We start from the raw sequence: 23,534 nt of genomic DNA on the forward strand, positions 1-23,534 counted from the left end.
GGCATTTACATTTTTACTGTTGTTATCAGGTCTGGTAGGGAATGTAAGGGACGTGAAGAGCGGAGCGTCAGATTTTAAGCGATCACGGTGAAGAGCGCGAAGATGCCGCGTACACGTGCGAGACAGCGTTATCAGCACCTGACAGAGTCTGTAAGGAGCCTCATTGTGAGTTACCATTTTTCCGGCTGTGGCTGGTCGATTTCCGCGTATTCAGACTTGTGGGGCATTCGGATGTATCAGTGACCCGATGTTGAACTGCTCGGGAACATGAGGGCTGGATATGCACCGTCAGGTTTCCGGTCAACCAAATCTGACCATCACAAGGGAGGAACGCAGTATTCAGGGCCAAACTCAAGAACACATAATGGGCCCCCTGTTACACTGTGTATCATCCCACTCCATTGGTTGGGGACTAACAGCAGCCGGACTATCGAATTACCGTGTACGTTGCCGTTAACATCACAACACAAACGGCTGTATTAGATATTATGCCATAAATGGGAAGTGCGGACTACTGATGAATTGTGTCGCATTGTGTTCAGCCTACATTAGCCCAGACGATCATCATCTGCGAGTACGGCAGTGATCTGAAAAGGTGTTGATTCTTCCACTGTTTTGGAGAAGCACAGCGGTGTCACTCCTGGGGACTAGGTGTGGGAAGCCACCACGTGTGACTTCAAGCCGCGGCTGGTACACTGAGGGGACTGTGATAGAAAAACGGTATGTGACGGATACCCTGCGTCCTCATGTGTTATCTCTCATGAACAACATTGTGATGATATTTTTCAACAGAAAATGCTTATCCACACATAACAAGTGTCTGCAAAAACTGTCTTTGAGATACTGAGGTACTCCTATGGCCAGCAAATTCCCCACATCTATCCCAGATAGAACATGTGTAAAACCATCTCGAAAGTCAACTCTCAGTGTCAATATATACATCAAAGGCCGGATACCTCGGGAAACTTTATCTTACCTTTCCCAACCGAATAAGGGCATACATCCAGGCCAGAGACTGTGCAACATCACACTGCTAAGGGGGCTCATACTGCCAAGCTATATGTAAATTTGACTCAGTTTTGTAATTACTGAAGTAACATCATATACCCTCTCAACCCTAGAAGTGCCATTACGTCTCCTCGTCCCCTTTTGGGTGCTTCACTATTTTGGCAGCCAGTGTACATTGGGCGCATCTCGTATAGCTGTTCTGAGACTTCACTGAACATTTTCTTGTCAGCAAGCATTTTAACCTGCTACATACCTGTCTTCGCTTTAGTGATAATTCTCTAAAATTGTTCTTGAACCACGATATTTTCTCTCTCTCAAACATCACAAATGTGTATAGAATATACACTGAAGCACCAAATAAACTGGTATAGGGATGCGTATTCAAATACAGAGATATGTAAAAAGGTAGAATACTGAGCTGCGGTCGGCAACGCCTATATAAGGCAAAAGTGTCCGGCGCAGTAGTTAGATCGGTTACTGCTGCTACAATGGCAGGCTATCAAGATTTGAGTGAGTTTAAACGCTCTGTTGTAGTCGGCGCACGAGCGATGGGACACAGTATTTCCGAGTTAGCGATGAAGTGGGGATTCTCCCGTACGACAGTTTCAAAGAGTGTACCGTGAATATCAGGAATCCGGTAAAACATCAAATCTCCGACATCGCCGAGGCTGTAAAAAGATCCTTCAAGAACGGGACCAACGACGACTGAAGAGAATCGTTCAAAGTGACAGAAGTGCAACCCTTCCGCAAATTTTAACGCTGGGCTGTCAGCAAGTGTCAGCGTGCGAACCATTCAACAAAACATCATCTATATGGACTTTCGGAACCAAAGGCCCACTTGTGTACCCTTGATGGCTGCACGACGCAAAGCTTTACGCCTCTCCTCGGCCCGTTAACAGCGAGATTGGATTGTTGATGACTGGAAACATGCTGCCTGATCGGACGAGTCTCTTTTCAAACTGTATGGAGCTGATGGACGTGTATGGGGATGGAGACAATGGACTCTGCATATCAGCAAGGGACTGCCCAAGCTGGTGGAAGCTCTGTTATGGTTTGGGGTGTGTGCAGTTGTAGTGCTATGGGACCGCTCATACATCTAGATACGACTCTAACAAGTGACACGTACGTAAGCATCCTGTGTACTCACCTGCATCCACTCATGTTTCATGTGCATTCCGACAGACTTGGGCAATTCCTTCAGGACAATTCGACATCCCACACGTGCAGAATTCCTACGGAGTGGGTACAGGAACACTCTTCTGAGCTTAAACACTTCCGCTTTCCACCAGACTCCCCAGACTGAACATTATTGAGCGTGTCTCGGATGCCTTGCAACGTGCTTTTCAGAAGAGATCTCCATCCCCCCCCCCCCCCCCTCCCGTACTCTTATGGATTTATGGACAGCCCTGAAGCGTTCGTGGTGTCAGTGTTCCCTGCAGCGCTACTCCAGACATTAGTTGAGTCCTTGCCACATTGTGTTGCGGCATGTCTGCCCGCTGGCGGGGGCCTTACACGTTATTTGCGGGTGTACCAGTTTCTCTGGTTCTTCAGTGTAGGTCACAATATTTTACAGTTGTGACACGCATTCCTCACATTTTCCTCCCTAGACCTAAATGTTTGCTGTTGGTGGCTCAGGTGCTTGACTTTGTGACGAATAAATATCTTCCCACCTTCCTCAACTTTTCATTAATTCGTATCACTAAATTTTTTGAATCGTCATATTCGGATATTTTGCCGACATGTGTCCCGTGGCAGTGGCTGGCTGACAGACTGTCGACGGTAATTTTCGAAAAAGATGGCCAGCCGGAGTGGCCGAGCGGTTCTAGGCGCTACAGTCTGGAGCCGCGCGACCGCTACGGTCGCAGGTTCGAATCCTGCCTCGGGCATGGATGTGTGTGATGTTCTTAGGTTGGTTAGGTTTAAGTAGTTATAAGTTCTAGGGGACTGATGACCTCAGAAGTTAAGTCCCATAGTGCTCAGAGCCATTTGAACCATTTTCGAAAAAGATGTTTAGTTCCGAGAGTCTTTGTTCCTACAACCACTTCAAAATAGGTCTGTCTTCCAGGCAACAACTCTCAAATTTAGATTTCCTCATATCCACTATGGCCTTAATGGAGACTTTATATACTACGTATATTACCTAAGTTTTCACTGAACCATTCCACACCTCGGTACTTCATGTGGATGATGACAGAAATGATTACTATTTTTTATACACCTTCCTTGCTTCTCTTCACCCAGATTATTTCGCATTCTAAGTCTTTAAGAATCTCATTAAACAATACTGAGTTTTACCAAAGATAAGCCTCCACCATTGATATCAGGTTACGATAACGGTACATTCTCCATTTGATATTTGATGTTTCTTGATATTTATTTCCAGTTTTAGTCAGCTCTATGTAGCAGCTATTGCGAGCAAATTAATACCACAACCTATTGTTATTCCAGTCATAGAAATGGAAAGGTTTTCTTGATTCAAATGAAAAACATTTATTTCACTATTGGTTTTAATACCATACCATAATATATGCAGCTGTTGGCAACAGACCATAGAAAACAAATACGGTGCACTTTTTGTCACAACTTTAATCATTAGTATTTAACACTTGTATTCACGCTGGGCTTAATTAAGTTGTTTTGATCATTAGGGTACTAAAGATGTACAGCTACGTGGTGCTGGTGACGAGACGTCTGCTTGACTGTCAGCTACTTTAAGGCATTGCGAACAATATTTGTTGTACAAACATTTTTCAGGTATGAAGCATGTAGGGGAACTCCTCTATCTGTTTCCGGGAAACTCGCCTCAGCCAGATACGGATCCTAATTCGGATGATGGGAGAGTGGCCAATCTCTTGACGACACTATGGACCAATTTCGGCAAATACAGGTACGTCGTGTCATTAATAGTTCTTCATACTGTGGCTGTCAACAGGTTCCAGAATCAATTATTACTTGAAAGGAGTACTAATTAGTCGTAACTGTGATGTTAGCAAACACAAACAGCAATTTTTTTGAAAAAAAAAAGAAAACACAAATGCTTAGTCACTGAAGACTAAATGTCAGATATTATTGTAGCAGTAAGATAATCAGGTAAAATAATAGGTGATATGCTGTCCAAGCTGTGGACACATGATTTCTTTAATAACTTCTATGTAATTTAAATTTTGAGTTGTCTTTCTTTACCTTATTTATTCGTACGATACACTCTACAGAGAGTGGCTGAAATAAGTACAGGCAGTTTTATTAACTCGTATGGCTAACGTCAGCATTCAAATGACGGCTGTCCCTGTCCCAAGGAAGCTTTATCCACAGAAAATTATCATCGTTGGTCGATCATAACGAAGTGCAGAAAGACGTGAATAAAATTTCCAATTGGTGTAATGAATGGCATCTCTCTTTTCATGGGGATAAACGGAAGATAAAGCCCAAACAAACAGAAAGAAGAGTAGGCAGCATGCGATAACATCAGTGCTGAATATCTGGAGCACGTCGTATAAATGGTTGGGAATAATACTGAAAATCGATGTGAAATGCGACGAACACGTATCATCAATTAGAAGGGAAGGCGAATGAAAGACGCCGTTTTGTCAGCATTGTTTGGGGAAAGTGCAGTACATCTGTAAAAGAAATCTCATACAAGATGTCAGAGACAGCAATTCTAGAGTACGGCTCCAGCGACTTGAGTATTTATCAAGTAGTCATGATAACAGAAATCGACAAAACGTAGAGACGCCCTGGTAGGGTGGAAATAGTTCGCCATATCGTATACTAGAGTGTAGCAGACATCTTTGGAAAACTCAATTGGGAGTATGTGAAAGAAAGACTACTTTACTGTCGCTAAACCCTGTTGGGTAAATTTAGAGAACCGGCATCCTAGAAAGACTGTATGGTAAATCTGCTGCTACCATCTCACATCTCGCCATGAGAAAATTATGTGTGGCCAGAGGGCCTGCAGAAGCATGTAAAAAGTCATTTTTCCTCCAGCAGTTTTTATCAGTGAATACTACAGAAACTGTACAAAGTACCCTCTTTCATACAATGTACATTTTCTTGCGGAGTATATATTTACATGTAGAGTCACTATCAACAGTATCAGACGCCCCACCCCAAGAGATACTTTACGAGATGAGAAGTATCCAGATACCTGTTAGTGGACATTAATATGGGTGTGTGTCCATCATTCCTCTTTGTGACGCGTGAAACTCTGCTGACGACACTTTCGGGGAGGTGTGTGAATATGTGTGGACGAATGGCGGCCCATTGTTCATCAATAGCCGAAACAGGAGCAGGTGCTGGCGTTAAACGTTGGGATTGCCACGAAGTAGCGTTCTAACACTTCACAGAGGTGTTCCATTGGCTTAAGTTGGGAAGTCTGGGCAAGCAAGCCGATTTGGAGAATGTTTTTGTCCACAAATCATCTCAGATGCTGCTTTAACTATGTATCTTTTATTAATGATGTGCTATGTGGCAAATGTGTTAGCTACGAGTGACGAAAAACATCATTTCTGTAATCGTTAATGTGACTAGTAGACCTATGTTGGATGACACCCTTCATGTCACTGAAGATGTGTAGGTATTTAGGCTGTAATGAATTGGTTTTTGATGTGAACGATTAGTTAAGATTGTTTGTATTCAAGCTCTATACAGAATTATTCCTTTATTTGTAAGCCTTATATATGCAATTGATGATGATTCTGTGATTGAGTATTTCTTATGCTTTAATTTGATGCGTTTTTCTTTGATACTCTTCATATTGAGAAATACCTTTGCGTTTACTGATGTGAATCTTGTATATGTGAGTCTTAGAGATTTAAATGTTTTCCTCTTTCAGTATTCAATTTCTTCTTGTATGCAACATTAGTGACAGCCATTCATGTTCACAATATACCCATGATAAAATCCTTTACTTGTCTGCCAGTTTTATTTGTAACACTGATTGCATTTATATAGTTGAATATTTCTTTCATGTTTACGCTTTGACATATAGTTTTGACTACTTTTCATATACCATATTGAGTTCAATCAGTGTTTTTTTATTGTTATAAATTTTCTAACCTATTCCTTTCATTTTTTAAATTCTAGCATACATTCCGTATCTTAATTTATTGTACTAGACTCTTGTAAATCACATTTCGATCATACTGATCCATTTTGTGGTCAAACATCATCAACGGCTTCAAGGTGCTGTTTTATAAACTGTAAATTCATTGTGTTATAACTAGTAAATGCATTACATTTTCTATAAGTTGTCTTGTTAAGATTTGAATGTGATGGTGTGTACATTCACTTCATGTAACGTTTTTGTTGATTACTTCCAATGTATGAAATATTCTTTTTTCTATACACTTTATATTTGTATGTTTTTGTAGTTTATGTATAATCGTTGTAACAGAGTTCACACTTATTCCCTACATTTACTGCCGTAATTGATATATTGGATGAATATTAATAATACTGAGAAACTATAGGCACGGATTTGTGAGTGAAAATGGAGGAAAAAATATCCTATAAAAATGTGTCTGGAAACGCATCGTTGCCAGGGTAGATGACGCTGACGAATGAAAGTTCTTCTGACCGCATGGTGTGTGTTCCTTGTGTGTCGCAGGTTGTGTGATCGACGCAGCGTACAGTGAACAGCAGTATTCATACAGGGAACAAGCCGAGATGGTGTTTATGTACGGCCAAGCAGATGGAAACAGTCGAGAGGCAGAACCGGGTCTTCCAAATCTGGCTTAAGCCCAGTCCATCGCCTGGCTGCAAGTTCGTCTGTCTGAAAGGACCCATGGTCACACAAATGCCCAAGAAGGGTTAGAAATGCTGTGTGATGCGGCTGGTGTCTGTGAGGGTACTTGGTTTGGTGTAGCCATGCTGCCTCTTGACCGTTTCCATCTGCTTGACCGCACACAAACACCATCTTGGCTTGTTCCGAAAAAAGTGAAATTGCTTCCAATGTCCAAAGTAAATATTCGAAGCAAAACTGTGTGAAGTGCAGAACTGAATTCTACATTTTTCTTAGATTTTCCAGACTCAGAAGTTGGGCTTTGTTCTGACGGTGTGCCATGAGATCGGTGGCTGCAGTCACAATATCTCTTTCACTACTTATCAGTAAATGCTTGCCGTTTCAGTGCTTCTACATTATATGCGAGGTTTTTAGAATTTTTCTAGTGAAACAAATGTGGTTTCTTTGTATACATAACACTGTGTCCAACGATGTGGCACTCAGACCAGACAGATAGTCATTTCTTTGCTTATCATTGGATAGAACTAAAATTCCGGAATAGAATGACTACTAACACGGGTGGATTATTTTTTTCATTTCTGAATTGTGGGAGTTAATGGATTTTTTGGCATTTAGCAGATGCTCAGGTTTGAGCAAAGACATCAGAAGAATTACTTACATTACATACATGAGTGAACAAGTGTGATTATGAAATTCCTGTTCTAAACTGCTTACTTTTTGTGAACATATCCCAGCCTTCCTGTATCACAATTCATTGTAGATATGCAGATAAATTAAATTCTGTGTAAAGCAGGGGCCATGCCTATCTATTACGTTAAAAACATTAATTCTTTTGGAATATTCGGTTCAAAGCAAACGTGTTTGATACACAAATCCCTCATACAGAATTTTTAAAAGAATGCATTTGAGAGAAGAAAATAGCTTTGGCGTGATTAAAGTTAGGTGTAGTCGTCTGAACGTATTGTCGAATGATTAAAAGGCAATACAGTTATCTATTGATTTTTTTTTATAAAAAGGCCATTATTAGGTACCGATTATGAAATGTTGATCACTCAATTGTATTAGACAATAACTAAAGTAATGGTATTAAAGTAATAGTTCGTTTTATAGAGAAGAATCTGTTACATACACCCTTCCCTTAGTACCATTATCAATAAAACAGCAACATTTTAGTTGCAAAATGATACAGAATTTGTGAATTTTTTTCATTGTCGTTCTAAAGTTATAAGATTCTTTTCCTGAGTCGAGGGAACAATTAGAATATTAGCAATAACTGTATGAGTTATCTGTCGATTGCGATGAAGCTTAGAAACTATGTGACTACATATTAGGAGGGTACATTTTAGACAAATAATGTAATCTCTGGTACGCGATGGTTAAAATCTACAAAAATGGTATGACATGTCACTCATACCATTGTTGAAAAACTGCACCTCGCGGCTACAGATATAAAGATGAGCTACAGATATAAAGATGACCTGCTGGGCAAACAGAAACCGGTAATAATTAATAAAAGAAATAGTGATCCAGACGGTGTCTGTACATTCAAAATGAGGTGTAGAATGTTGTTATTTTGTACTGAAAAAGCATACAGGGAAACATAAGGGCGAGTGATGTCGTTCGTATACATCTCCCCATTCCAAAGACCACATAAAGCTACGTGCATCATCTAAAAAAATAATCTTACATACATACATAACCTCGTCCAGATACATGTTACTCATAGATTTTTGGTGGATGATAATGAGTTCAGGTCCTCGTCAGATCAGAACGCTGCTGGTTTGAGTCTTAGAAGTATGAATCAATGAAGTAGAACATTCATCCACTACACTGGCGAAATTTAGTGCATTTTGTATACGCTTGCCCTCGGGACAAAAGGTATGCGATACACACATACCTCGTTCTATATAAACTACATACCACTGTAATGAACCTTCTGTTCAATAACGTCAGTACTCCGGTAAATGGAGAGAGAGCAGACGGTAGTTTGTTGGATTACATTCCAGTATGTTTGAACGTCTAATACTAAACATAGATAAACGGCCATTGGCCAAACTTGGAAGTATTTAGGAACAACACAACAACAAACATTTACCATCACAGACCTGACTGTGTCTCAACTGCCAGCATAGCTTTTTTTTCGGTGGCCGTCACAGCACGGTGCCATGTGACTTCGTTGTCTGTTCCACTTGTCTCCGCTCGTTGACATAGCACCAGTACCGCCCCCACTCACTGACTCAGAGTTAGCTCCTTTGCGCAGGTAACGCTTACCGTTGCCTGGTGCGTTGCGATTTTGTGTAGTTCTATCATGATAACCACGTATTGGTTTTGGTGTGAATGACTTCTCTGGTTATGAATGTTGTAATCATTAGTCACGTCACTGTGGAAAACAGAGCATCGTTCCAGTTCCCATATATATAAATACTGAGTGCTTACGTCAGTGTTCATGGAGGTCACCATTAATAAAGGAATTACTTGAGATTGATATGCACATTGTGTGACTGGGCTTTCATTTTGTTTTCAGGGATCCTGCACCATCTGGAAATCCAGTGGTATGGGACACGTTCACTGCTAATGCTTCCAACTATCTGGATATGAAACTGGAATCTGTGACACGTCAAGATTTGCTCAAGGAGCGGATGGATTTTTGGAGAGAAATACTACCTTCATAAAGAGTTTCATAATGTGATATACTGTCGTGTGCTGCTCAACATAAAGTAAATTTTGCTTCTATTTGATTTTAAAAAAGTATCATCACAACATAAATCCTAATTCTGTTCCATGCACCATCCCACAGTTCCTCTAATGAAATTTTAAGGCCGCGTTCGTCCCATAAACGATTAGTCATTCGTGATTCTGCAGTATAGGATAAGGAGAGCGATATTCAAAAGCAAATACAAAGGACTACCTGATTTTTTTATCCATTTGTGCCACATGTCGCCTTAACGCCCAATAAAGATCGCTGTATAAAGACAACAGTATCAACGTATTTTGATCGCAATAATTGTTTGTAGTTTCCAAAAATGTGTAGCTACATATAGTTTCGCCAACACTTAGCTGTATTCCAGGACTTTACAAAAGGTTGTAACTCAGTTCGAGAATCTCTGACCGACACTGGGTTAGAGAAGCTGTAAAAACTTCAATTCCATTTGGCTGAGCCAATGCAACTATGTTGGTACGTATCTCTACAAAAGTTACTATTGGCTAATCATCAGTCGATCAAGAGGTTCGAGAGGAACAACTACCACAGCGTTCCTGACAATAAAGTCGATATAGATATTTTTGTGGATTTAGTTTCACGCTTCTTCAATCTATGAAATATTAAGGCTTTTTTGTAATGTACGACGCAAGCAAATTGTGATATAATTTTTGTTATATTTCATAATTATTTTATTAATTAACTCATTATAATTTTTCGTCCATTTGAATAGCCTTCTACCTCCATTAAGAAAACCCTTATTATTCAAATATTTTTCGCAAACATAAGTCTCACAGAAACGGTGTTGTTGTTTAGTTGAAGTAAGGATTCCAATAAAACTTGTGAAGTTTCCAAGAACCTGCTAATGAAATCTCTCTGCCTTTATCGTTCATCGGCTAATCGGTACTTCGAGAAAATGTTTCATGTATCCATTTACCTGAATATCTGACGTGAGTAGGGAGCATTGTACAACGTGTGGTCGTGGTTTACTGAGATCTATAGCTCTCGATTTATTTTACGTATTCATTTGTAGATGGTTTACGTATAGGTCTGCTACTTACGAACAAAAGCATACTGTAACATTTTATGATTTGTAGTAACTATTACCACAGGTTTTACAGTGGAGGTATGATGTCGTCAGTCATACGTCCACACCGCCGAATGAGAGATCGATTCGCCGGATGCGATTCTCTCGATAAACGGAACAGAAGAACGGCTGTGTTAGCCAGAGAGTACACAGCCAGTCGCAGTACTTAGGCTCGCCGCGAGGCGCCGCTAGATCACTTCATGTGTAGCAGGAGTGCAGTTGTCCCAGTCTACAGTTCGTAGCCGCGCTAAGTGGTCAGCCAGTGCCGATGTTAGTCAGTCATCGTCTGCAGCTCCGACATAGCTGCCATAAAGTCTTTGTAGCCCAATTCCAAGTTAGTCTTCAAATTCACCGGATTCGACGTTCAAGATTACGAGAGATTAATTCGTCACTACAAGATTTGTGACTTGTAAATTATGTCATTCTACAAACGCTTAGTGTAGTCGCGTCTTCTATAATTGAGAACCAACAGATCATGGACTACAACAAAGTTAAGTAATAAATAGTGTCTATTTTGTACTCCTGCTAATTAATTGTGTTTTCCTGTTGTAGCTATCAAGCAGTCGTGGCATATTGGAACCGACTTTTCCTCCTCCTTGGCTACCTCATATTTGCTACCTCATGTTGATGGACTCGATTATCGTGGAAGATCGACAGCCATCATGAAATGCAGGTGTGTGCTGGCATCTACGGTGGCTGGTGGAAGAGCTGTTCCTCCGGTGTGTCGGTTTCCCGCCTGGCCGTTGTGAGTTCGAGGGCTTGGAAAGCGATAAAAGGAGTCCGTTGGAGGTGTAGGTACCCGTAGTGAGGCAGACGGCGTTCAGGAAAAGCCTTTGTTGTTCCAAGTTAGAGCAAATATAGGTACACACCCTTGTCTGGTGGTGCAGTCTGACGTCGGTCCACGACATCTACGTTCAGTGGATGTGGTCACGCGTCGGTTTCTGGCTCAGGTTGTGCTGCAGCACATGCTCTGTGCGGTAGCCTGCTTGCTTGGCGGTGCTGAAACACCCATCGAGTGCTTAGGCGGATGGTGGACAAGGCTTCAGCAGTTGGCGCAATGCTGCATTGACTGACGCGTTACGGAAGTAAAACGTAACCCACATTTTACAGGTCAGCTGTGGGTTGTCTTGAATTTCCTTCGCGTCGCACTACTCCGCTCATACCACAACACCGCCATTCTAAAAAGTTCATACATACTTCGCAATGAGCCGTGTAATTAAGGAGAATTTGTGATAGACTAAATGTATACATCATTTCAATGTACCCTTAGTGGTGAACACCATTCTTGCAAGTAAAAAGTTATACTTTCAAAAAGTTACAACCTCTACTGGAGAAACTGGTTGTCTTTAGATCTGCCTCCAGTGTCCAATGTTTCGTATAATTCAGCGGGCATATAAATAACGTTCTACATCTGGGCACATTTTGTGATTCTTCTTAATTAATTTTTACTGTAACGATTTCATTTCTCATATTTCTGTACAAACATTTTCATTCACCAAAGAACTGTATATAGTTCACCTGATAAAAGAAATCACAACGTTAGAAACAAACTGCCGTCTGGCAGCTGAAATGCTGAAAGCAAACCGATTTACTGAAATAAAGTAACGTAGTGATAGCAGCGTGTTTGGTTTTAAATTACCAATCATTTGGTGTATGAGCTTATTGTAATTGGAAATTGCAGAAAATTTGTCGAAATGCTGTTACATTCTCTAAAAAGAATAGATTTAGATGAATGGTTCATATATTTTGAAATGTAGGTTTAAATGTAATCTAAGTGTAGGTTTTTTCTTTACAACTATTGGTAATTTAGAACAGAATTATCTCAAAATACGAGGTGTCTTGAAATGATGAGTTTTTAATAATATTTCATTAAACGCGATATTTTTAATGACTTTGCTCACTTTACACAAATTAGGAAAGAGAACAATAAACGATGAAATTATAATTGATATATTTCTAAATTAATATTTATTTATTTAGAATTTTGTAGATTATATTCGGCGTAAAATAAAAAAGGACCATAGTTAATCAATACAGTTGTAACCAATTACTGTCTGGTACATATTCTTAGTGCCAACGGCCTTGCCGCAGTGGTAACACCGGTTCCCGTCAGATCACCGAAGTTAAGCGTTGTTGGGCTGGGCTACCACTTGGATGGGTGACTCAGCCCTTGTGAGTCAAACTGAGGAGCTTCTTGATTGAGAAGTAGCGGCTCCGGTCTCGTAAACTGACCTACGGCCGGGAGACCGGTGTGCTGACCACATGGCCCTCCATATCCACATCTGTTGACGTCTGTGGGCTGAGGAAGACACGGCGGCCGGTCGGTATCGTTGGGGCTTCATGGCCTGTTCGGGAGGAGTTTAGTTTAGCTTTTTATATTCTTCATAGTCGTAAAAGAATAGGACGGTATCTTTGACAACATGCCGTGACTGAGAAAAGTGATTACGTTATTTACAAACAGGTAACAAATCTACTAATGTCACAAAGGCAGGACTGTATCACATACTTTCTTAGCAAACATGTAACAGGTATTCCAGAACTAAATCAGTGTCAAAAGCTACGAAAGTAAAAGTGGTACCGATAACGTCATACGAAAAACTTGGATAATCTCGGGGTATGTTACATACTTCTACTCCCAGTACCTGTATTCACACCTTCTTCTGCAAACTGCCTCTACTAAACTTCGCATGAAAATCATCTTCAAACAGATTGTACTGTGGGAAAATGACATACATCGAGTAACTTATATTTAAGTAAATTGATTTCCAAGCGATTAAATACAAAGTGAATCTTCCTTTAATCATGTTGAGCTTTACTAAAGTAGGTTGAAAAGATTTTAAAAGTAACTGATTTACTACCACAGTCTGGTACCTCGTATCGTAAAGACTCATAATCACAAATAATTTATTTCGTGTAGTCTCTTTTCCCGTAAGGGAAAAATTTGGTATGATTTTATACCATGTCTTTGCCTGTAGAAAATACAAATGTACTTATAGTTAATACTTTCTTGAAGCTGTATCCTATATGGGCCTGTATTACTGGATATACCACTATGTGATACTTCTGGATCATTTAGAATAGTCTTTGCGGCACCCACATATTTACTACAACTGTTTAGTACCTGTTATCGTGCCTTCTCACATTATCTGCCGATTCAGTGCTAGTTCTGCTAACAATGTCGGTAGATGGGTCACGCTACTACCTGTTTACTTGGCGATTCTAGCCCATATTGGACACACTGATTATACTAAATTACAGTTAATAAATTACTGCACTGCCTGACGTTCCTTAGACTTTCTCAACTGCACCATTTTTAAGTGTTCGATATACGCTAACAAATGAACGTTGTAGTCAAAATATGCCTTCATCATCCATTATTAAAATGCAGTTAGATGACTGGAATTAGAAATAAACAGCATGACATCAAATTATTACGGTGTAGATGTTATGTAACGTATCATTTGCAAAAATAATAGTTTTCTCGTATATGGTACGTTAAGAGATATCGAGCTAAGAAACAGTTGGTGTCATGTCGTTTAATTTTAAATTTCAGAGTTTGGAATACATTTTAACATTGTATGACAAACATAAGATTTGTCCCCACTACAAATATGTCTTCATACAATGAATCGTGGAAGGTCTTGGTCGCAAATTAATTTATTGACATACATTGATACAGCATCATCAGACACAGCTGTGCTAAGAACGAAGAATTGCAACATAAGAGATACTTGACGAAAAATATATGCAGCAGTGGACAACAGTTCCATCAATATTTACAAAAAAAGTACATAAACAAACTACATCAAAGTGGTCACATTAAGTGCTGAAAAAAAAATGGTTCAAATGGCTCTGAGCACTATGGGACTTAACTGTTGTGGTCATCAGTCCCCTAGAACGTAGAACTATTAAACCTAACTAACCTAAGGACATCACACACATCCATGCCCGAGGCAGGATTAGATCCTGCGACCGTAGCGGTCGCGCAGTTCCAGACTGTAGCTAAGTACTGAAAAGACAGGATGTTCAGATGGCAGCTGAAGAAAAGAGTCTGGCGGTAAACGGGGAAGACGCCCTGTATTGTTCTTTGGCATCTAACCAGGCAGCTCCAATCAACAGATGCAATCCAGCTGCGGTACTGCATGGCCTTCAACAATACAGACTCGTCAAACTGTTGCGCCTGCTCCCACATGCCTGTGGCCCCTGGGCTACGCCGCAGCATTATCAGAGCTCCACAGTCTGGTCACACAGTTCTGGGTGGACGCAGGGCATTGTGACTGGAAGTAAATGTGATAGCTTTACATAACTGCAGTAGATTAGCAGCGCCTGACAATGTCACCTGAACCAATTGTGCCCATTTCAAACTGAACAGCTGCCGCCCCAAGTGAGGAACGGAGGGACCCTTAATACAGGTGGGAGAGACCACTCAGCACTCACGTCAACTGCTGAGAGACACCTACTGCCGTTACTCCCTCCTGTGCTCCATTCGCCATATAGTTTATGTCCTCGCCTGTAGACGCCCACCACCCAGAAGACCCGTTTGGCAGGTGACGATCTGATTCAGGTGCAGTACCTCTCTTTATCTTTACTCCAGCTATCAGAAAGAACAATCCTCCCCTCCCCCCGCCAAAGTCATTGTTGGATCTTCACTTTCAAACTCTAGTGAAGCATCAACCTAACGCTATCCCAAGCCTCTGATGTCCCAAGATAGTGCCCAGGTGGAAACCCTAGCAGAGATCCCCATGACCCTTTGTCCCTTGACATGGCAACTCCAGTGCAGGCTGGGGCAAGATCACTAATTCTTGTTTACTCAGTTTGCATTCGCATTTTGTTTTGTGGTTTCTTTGTGTTGTCAAGCTCTGTCCCTCAACAAGCATTCAGACTCTCTGGGCACTCTTTGGTTTCATATTCGGTGTTTATTGTGGGCACCATAGATCGTGGTACTCCCCACACTTTCTAAGCCTTTTTATAGAAACTAGCATCACGCTACATGAGAAATAACAATAGAGAGAGACATAGGAAGGGACTTCCTTTTGATGTGTTACTGAAAACTTCCCGGCAAGCAAGAAACATTCAAACTACAAGAACATTACCAAAATCATGTTAGAAAATTTCATTAGTCGATGGGCTTGGTACAACGCATTAAATTTTTAAAAGTTGGTAAACAGTTGCTCTGTAACATTACAGAACAGACCTGGATTCATCTGCTGATCTAATTTAGAGCTTAAAGTGAACTAATGTATGAGTATAGTGTGGTCTTTGTATCAGAGTAAATAATGTTATTTCTGTATCTTAATTTGTCTAAGGCTCCTCTTAGTTCAACTAAATTCGGTATCAAAATCAGCCGGACATTATGTCGCCCCTCAAACTAAAATATTAATTTTATCAAGAGTGCATAATGTTTTTCTTCTGCCATTCAGCGGACACTACATGACTGATGAAATTACATATTGAGGATTAGTAATACATATTCAAATAAAATGATGTGACAAAGTCATGCAATACCAATATACATATATACAGATGGCGATAGTATCCAGTAGACGGGGTATAAGAGGGCAGTGCATTGGTGGAGCTATCATTTGTACTCAGGTGAGTCATTTAAAAAGGTTTCCAACGTGACTACAGCCGCATGAACGGAATTAACACACTTTGAATGCGGAGTGGTAGTTGGAGCTAGATTCATGGGATATTCCATTTCGGAAATAGTTATGGAAATCGGTATACAGACATCCACAGTGTGAAGAGTGTGCCGGGAAAACGGAATTCAGGCGTTACCTCTCACTACAGACAGCGCAGTGGCTGACGACCTTCACTTAATGACCGGGAGCAGCAGCGCTTGCTTAGGGTTGCCAGTGCTAACAGACAAGCAACACTGCGTGAAATAACCACATAAATAAATGTAGCACATATATCGAAAGTATCTTTTAGGACAGTGCGGCAAAATGTGGCGTTAATCGGCTATGGCAGCAGAATACCGACGCGAGTGCCTGTACTAACAGCACGCCATCGCCTTCAGTGCCTTTTCTGGGCTCGTGGTAATATCTATTGAACCCTAAACGACTGGAAAACCGTGGGCTCGTCAGATGAGTCTCGATTTCAGTTGGTAAGAAATGGTGGTGTGTTTAGAGTGTGGCGCAGACCTCACGACGCCATGGATCCAAGTCGGCACTGTTAAGCTGGTGGTGGCTCCATAACGGTGTGGGTTGTGTTTACATGGAATATAATGGGTCGAATGGTGTAGCTGAACCGATCATTTACTTGAAATAGTTATGTTCGACTAGCTGGAGACCATCTGCAGCCGTTCATGGACTTAAGGTTTCCAAACAACGGTGGGCTTTCTATGGATGACTATGCACCATGACACACGGCCACAGTTCGAACGAATGATATGACCATCCAGATTGCCAACATGAGTCCCATCGAACATGTATGGGACGTAATCAAGAGGTACAACGACTTTTTAGGTCCATACCACTTCGAGTGGCTGCACATAGAGCAACAGTGGGTCCTACATAATAATAGGAGGTATTCCTCGACTTTTGTCTCCTCAGTGTAAGTAATAATTCAGGGTTAATATGCTTTCAACTAAGTTTCAGAGTCTGTCAAACATTATTCTGATCCCATGCTAGGGTGCTATCTTGATGACTGGGCGTGAGTCGTGCTTGGGTAGCTCAGTTGGTAGAGCACTTGCCCGCGATAGGCAAAGGTCCCGAGTTCGCGTCTCGGTCCCGCACACAGTTTCAATCTGCCAGGAAGTTTCATATCCGCGCACACTCCGCTGCAGAGTGAAAATCTCATTCTGGATGCTATCTTTATCTTGTACTGTAAAACAAGTGTCATCTTCTACTGACAATTCTGACATATGGTATCGCATAGTGGAAACTTCATGACACTTGAACCCACACATCCTAATGTTACAGCAAAACTGTAACAAAATGACCCTGTGCTCCATTCATTGCACACTGCATTTTTTACAAAACACAAGGGGGTTCAACAAACTGTGTTGAAAGTAATTTTGTAAGTCTGATTTGTTCTTCTTGCAACTGGGAGCATGGAAATGAAAAAAAAGTTTGGTTGTAATAATTTTAACTGATTTATGCATTTACATTAATATAAAAGAAGACAACTTTTTTTACGATTTTCGAACATACTGATTTTTTCACGACACACACTTGTAGAGGTAGTGGTAATAGTACATCCTACTTTTCATGAGACAAGCTCTTTATATCACTCACTCCTTGATCTTCTATTAGTAACACCGTACCTTGATGGAGTCATTGTCTCTTGAAATCTTTTTCTGATATCTGAGTGTCTTTGCGAAAATGATTCTGTCCACATGTTTCCAGGTATCCTATCTTCAAATGGAGTATTCACCTTCGGCGCTGTAAGTATTTATTGGACATCTTGTATTAGTTGACTTCTAATAAGAGGGAATCCATTCTTTCGACTCTCCAAGATTCACTTAACGAACTGAGTTTCAAATCCTTGACGTATTCCACAGTAGGGACCCATTTGTCTTTGAACTGGATCTTTTATAGAATTTTATTTGTCAGATTTATGCTGGGATCTTTGTACAGCTTACTAGCATTTGCCACAGGCATCAAATTTTTCGCTGTTCCCAAGTTTGAACCCTTTGATGTTCTTTCCACTTAAGAATCTTCTTTTGCTTTTCTTTCCTCGTTTTAGGCTACGACTGAAAAAAAGGAACAAAATGATATGCTTAACAGTAAATCCAGTGATATCTGAAACAAACAAGTAGGCATTCAGAACTGAAATAGTATTCTGACAATACAACCTGACAGTGGTTGTCATCCTAAAACAATATTGTAACACCAGAAGTTAACGGTATATGTGGACAGTAGTTCACAGCTAAGCCCTACTGGATTTGAAATAGTGTATGTTCAGTGTGTGTCAACTGCTGGGATGCAGCAACTCGGATGTAGTTACTAGAGAGTCAGCTGCTGCGGTATCAGCTACTGGGGTATCAGGTAAGGAGACTGTCAACTGCTGGGATGTCAGCTGCTGGATCTTAAAACTGCATTATATCACCAGTATCTGACAGTGTGTATGTGCAGTGGGTGTCTGCTTGCCCTCTACGTAAAAGCATATTGCAGCAAACTGTCGCATGTCACTGCAAAATTGTAATAAATTGCCTCATGATATAGTGAAACTGTAACATAGTTTTTCTTTTAAATTTGCAGTTGCACAACTGAAGTCAAATACTTTCCTCATAGATAGAAAATCTGTCGAGAACTGGATAGAACTGTTTTTGCATTGACACCCAGACATTACACTAAGAAATCCAGAGACAACAAATCCATTAAAATGCTGTTTTACTTATAAAAGACCAAGAACGGAGTATGTAACATATTTTGTGACATCAAGAGCTTTTACCATGAATAAGAAAGTGTACTACCGCTAGTACTACTAGTGTCTTTCACCAGAAATACAGAACGTACAAAAATGGTAATAATAAATAAACTTTATTTTACATCTGTAAATGTAAATGTATAAATCAGTGAAATATTTTCACAACAAAACCTTTTTTCATTTATTCGCTTCTCACTTCCCCACTGGGAAAAGAACAAGCTAGGCTTACAAATTACTTTTAATGCAGTGTATGGAATCTACATGTGTTTTGTAAACATTGTAATGTATGGAGCATTTTGTCACAATCTTTCTGTAACAGCAGCATTTTCTTACAATTTTCTGTAACATGAGGATGTATCAAGTGAATGCCATGTATCCCCCACTATGCAATAGCATAAGCTAGCACTGTCACCAGAAGATGATAAACGTTTTGTACGGCAAGATACGGTTAATATCCCAGCCTGAGGTCTATTCTGTTTGACTGACTTTGAAAATAAGATAAGCATATCAACCCTCATTTCCTACCTATAGAAAAGTGTATTACCACTGTTAAGTATGCTGTTTTATCAGTCTGTCATCTAGATTTCTCTATAACACCAAAAGATAAACATTTTGTACTGAAAGACAAAGTTAATGCTCCCCTCCCCTCCCACCCTGTGGTGGTAACTGTAATGTATGGCTAACTTCGATGAAATTTTCAAAAATTAAGATCTGGAAATTATGTTATTTAATTTGATACAAAGATCAGACACTATTCTAATCGATAATTGGACGTAATGCTGTAAATTAGACTAGCAGTAGTGCCCACGTATGTCTCGTACTGTTACAGAACGATTTATAGGTATATTTTGCGTTTGATGGGTGGTTCAAAGATCTAACTCAGACCATCAGCTAACATGTAATTTGTTTCAGTGGTGCTAATAAAGGAGCGGCATCTATTTTGCTAAGTAATACAGAAAATTTTGGCGTGCTAATATTTGATTTGACTGTCCATTGTGCCTTGAAAATTGAACATTCGCCGTCAACACTGTCCCGTAACCTGAATGTTTCATCACTATAGCAAAAACACCTTGGGTTATGATAGTCTCCGTGCTTATTTTAAAAATGTGGAGTATAGACCTAAGTAGTACATCGCAACAAAAATTTTGTCAAAGTGCCTTTTTCTCTCGTAAAATGGTGTTTGGTCAGTTCATTTGCCTTTGGCTATGTTTTGCCTTTACATCTCGTAATATGGAGCATTACGACAATATTTTGGTATTATTGAGTGTTTGTTATCGAAATACGAGCTATAAACGTTCCACATAGCCTTGGCAATGTAGTTCCAATGGTAAATGTCACAGAACTTTTGAAAACTCATTTTGTACATAACCTCTAGTAGGTTTAGGTCAAATGCAAATAAAATGCAGTATTAGCCAGTCAGCATAACCAATTAAATTCTTCTTGTGTAGAAAGTGATGCATTATCTTTTTCCTCCATAAACTGGTGTGATGATGCATTACTGAAAAACTTCTCTGTTATCAGGTGCTCATAGCTAGTGCTTTGTACCTTGAATAACATAACCTCAATAAGCCTACGGACGAAATGCCGTTATTAAACGTTTCGTCAAAATGCATCAGTTTTAGTATAGTTTGTTGTGGAATAGCGTTAGGTAATGTTGTGTGGTTGCATACAACACCAATTGGAGATAAAAGTTTGTGGACCCCACATGAAAAGAAAAAAGATTGTATTAGCAAATCAGTAATATCGATTATTTTTTTCTGTTGTAGGATATGGTTCAAATGGTTCAAATGGCTCTGAGCACTATGGGACTCAACTGCTGTGGTCATAAGTCCCCTAGAACTTAGAACTACTTAAACCTAACTAACCTAAGGACATCACACAACACCCAGCCATCACGAGGCAGAGAAAATCCCTGACCCCGCCGGGAATCGAATAGGATATGATACATTATCTTTTTCTCTGGAAAATGGTGCTTCTGCAGATTTATTTTTGTTCATTCTCTCATATAGTCCTCGGATGAAATGTCATATAGTATGCCATATGTGTGGAGTCGGCTGACAGCTGTGGAAGTGAAAAGACGCGTACTGACTCCGAGATTACGTGACTGGCTTTCCGTCTACAGTTAGTTTATTCGTTTACTGCGTCTAATGTGTCGATTTGTTAGTAATCACTGAACTCGTGTAAGGGTTTGTATAGTCGATCGCGATGTTTCTGTTAAGAAACTAATGTATTTTGAAACGTAAACATCCGACTAGGTTTGTGACCAGCCATGGTTAGTACGTCGACCAGCTCTGTGGGGGCACTACTGTCACGGTCTCAGAATATCGACGCACCAATGCGAGGCGCCGATGCGTGCACAGCCGGCAGCTCCACGACCACGCCGTCGCATCTGACATCGACTATGTCAACGTGTCATCAATTACCCATCGTTCCTGACTGTTTATCTGTCCAGACACAGTGGTCCTCATTGAGAATTTACTTGATAGCGTCATCCATGGCTATTTGCAGGACGTGAGTGACATAATATGTAGCTCAGATTTTGCACACTAATCATGTATCGCAAATGGCAACACCTGTATTTTTCTACACAAGTTGGATACGTTGACTCATTACTGTAAGAAGGCTCACGCTAATTAACATGATGTTTGCGACACTCAGGCGTTGCGAAAGTTCAGTCACACAAGTTGTTTTCTTTCTGTTTTTTTACTACTGTTTTTCGTTTCATATCCAAAAGCTGAGTAATTAATCAAGTGTCTAAATACGACCGCGCTCTTGGACATATGCGGTCTAAGATGCAGGGCTTTCGACGCACTGCACAATTTATCGTTGAAGATTTCGATAGAGTGTCATCTAAATTACAGTTTACATTCTAAGCCAGTATTTTTACATCTGTGTGTAAATGGATGATGTAATTTACTATAAATATAAAACTACTGGCCACATAATGAAAAACTGCCCAAATCCAGTCGATTATATGAATAACGCCAGCGATTTCTCTACGTTTAAAGCCACAACACCAGTAAGCCAACCTGACAGTGAAGCGCTTTCTGCAATAGAAACACTATACATGACAGTACAAGAGGTCGACATCTCTCAAATCGTTTCAAATTGTCCCCTGGATATACCAAGCGACCTCGCTCTTCTTCTGATATGGTCCTGATGAGCACTGTCATGAAAAGATCAATAATATTTTGAATTGCACAAATTATAAAAAACTTCAGAAGGCCCAGACTAGGAAGATTTTAAAAATCACCAAATGACTGGCGATACCGCCGTCTTCTCCTCTAACGATAAGAAGGTACTCTGCAAAACGGAAGTGTACCCGCCTAGTCTCTGTGGATTAGTCAAGGTGCACAAACCACAAGTTCCTTTGAGGACTGTTGTTAGTGCTACATGGTCTCCTACTCACCTTACTTCACTGCTGAAACCTTATGTTGGTAGAACAGATAGTCACATTAAAAACTCACATCATTTCATTGACAAATTAAAAGAAATGCGCATAGGTCCAGGTGATATCCTTGTTAGTGTGTCGCTATTTGCCACGACTCCGGGGTACGAAGCTATTTCATCCATAGCGAATATTTTTCCAGCGGATAGTGTGGCATTATTCAGACACTCCCTCATCACAACGTATTTTCAATACAATAATGATTTTTATGGAAAGATAGACGGGGTGGCAGTGAGCAGTTGTCTTAATTCGGCCGTGACCAATTTGTTTAAGGACATCTTTGAACAACGGGCGTTGTAGACTGCTAGTAAAAGATTAGTCAGGTGGTACCGATATGTCGATGATATTTTCGTAGTATAGACACACAGTGCAGAGGAGTTGGGATGCCTTCCTGATATATCTCAACAGTATCAACCCGTAAATCCATTTTACGATGGAGACAGTGAATAAAAGTCAACTGATTTCTTTGGACGAGCTTGTTATCGTGCGAGAGGATGGGATCTTTGGCCATGGGGTATATGTTTAAGACCAGTAAAAATATTCGATATCCTTAGGATACACAGGGTATATATAAAATTTCTTGTAATTGTGGACTGGTTTGGATTGGTAACACGAAAAGAAGTGTTAACATCCGTCTGATTAAAAACAAGATACCGACTGGGTGAAATGGATAAATCGGCCGTAGCGGAACATGTTTACCAAGAGGGTGATCACGAAATAAAAGTCAGTGAGGCGAGCATCATATCGAAAACACTGCGTTATCATGCCCGCTTGTATACAGAAGCTATTGAGATTTATAAACATCGTAAGAATTTTAACAGAAAAGAGGAAGGTGTTAAATTAGATAAAGTTTGAATGTCAATGTAGCACCGGAAAAATACGATCGATTACTTTCGTACCGAAAGTTCTGGTTGAGAGATACCATTTATTTAGGAATAAAGGTGACGACACACCGAAAGACAGAAGCGCTGCGTCTTCGATAGGTACACAAACAAGAAGTATAGAGATTGGACGGGTTTCGGAATGCACCTCCGTTTTAAGCCTTGTAGGAAAAATATGCATTTTCAAATTTGTAGGAAAAAGACCCCACCTCATCCCAGTATACTCACTGTGGGCCAGGAAAAAGCTGGCAGTCGACTGAGCACAATGTAGGGAGACAGGCGTGTGCATGTGATTTTGT

The 23,534-nt window shown here is 40.3% G+C and overlaps 1 protein-coding gene across 1 annotated transcript in view; it reads left to right on the top strand.

Moving 5' to 3' along the window:
• Positions 1–9,729, top strand: part of LOC124622574 (juvenile hormone esterase-like) — a 130,547-nt gene extending 120,818 nt beyond the window's left edge. The window contains exons 9-10 of the mRNA XM_047148323.1: positions 3,763–3,895; positions 9,273–9,729. Coding sequence (XP_047004279.1) covers positions 3,763–3,895; positions 9,273–9,420 — 281 coding nt within the window. The 3' untranslated portion in view covers positions 9,421–9,729. The remainder of the gene's footprint in view (positions 1–3,762; positions 3,896–9,272) is intronic.
• The last annotated feature ends 13,805 nt before the right edge of the window (positions 9,730–23,534 follow it).

This window comes from Schistocerca americana, chromosome 7 (genome assembly GCF_021461395.2).
Source record: "Schistocerca americana isolate TAMUIC-IGC-003095 chromosome 7, iqSchAmer2.1, whole genome shotgun sequence".
NCBI classification, from domain to species: domain Eukaryota; kingdom Metazoa; phylum Arthropoda; class Insecta; order Orthoptera; family Acrididae; genus Schistocerca; species Schistocerca americana.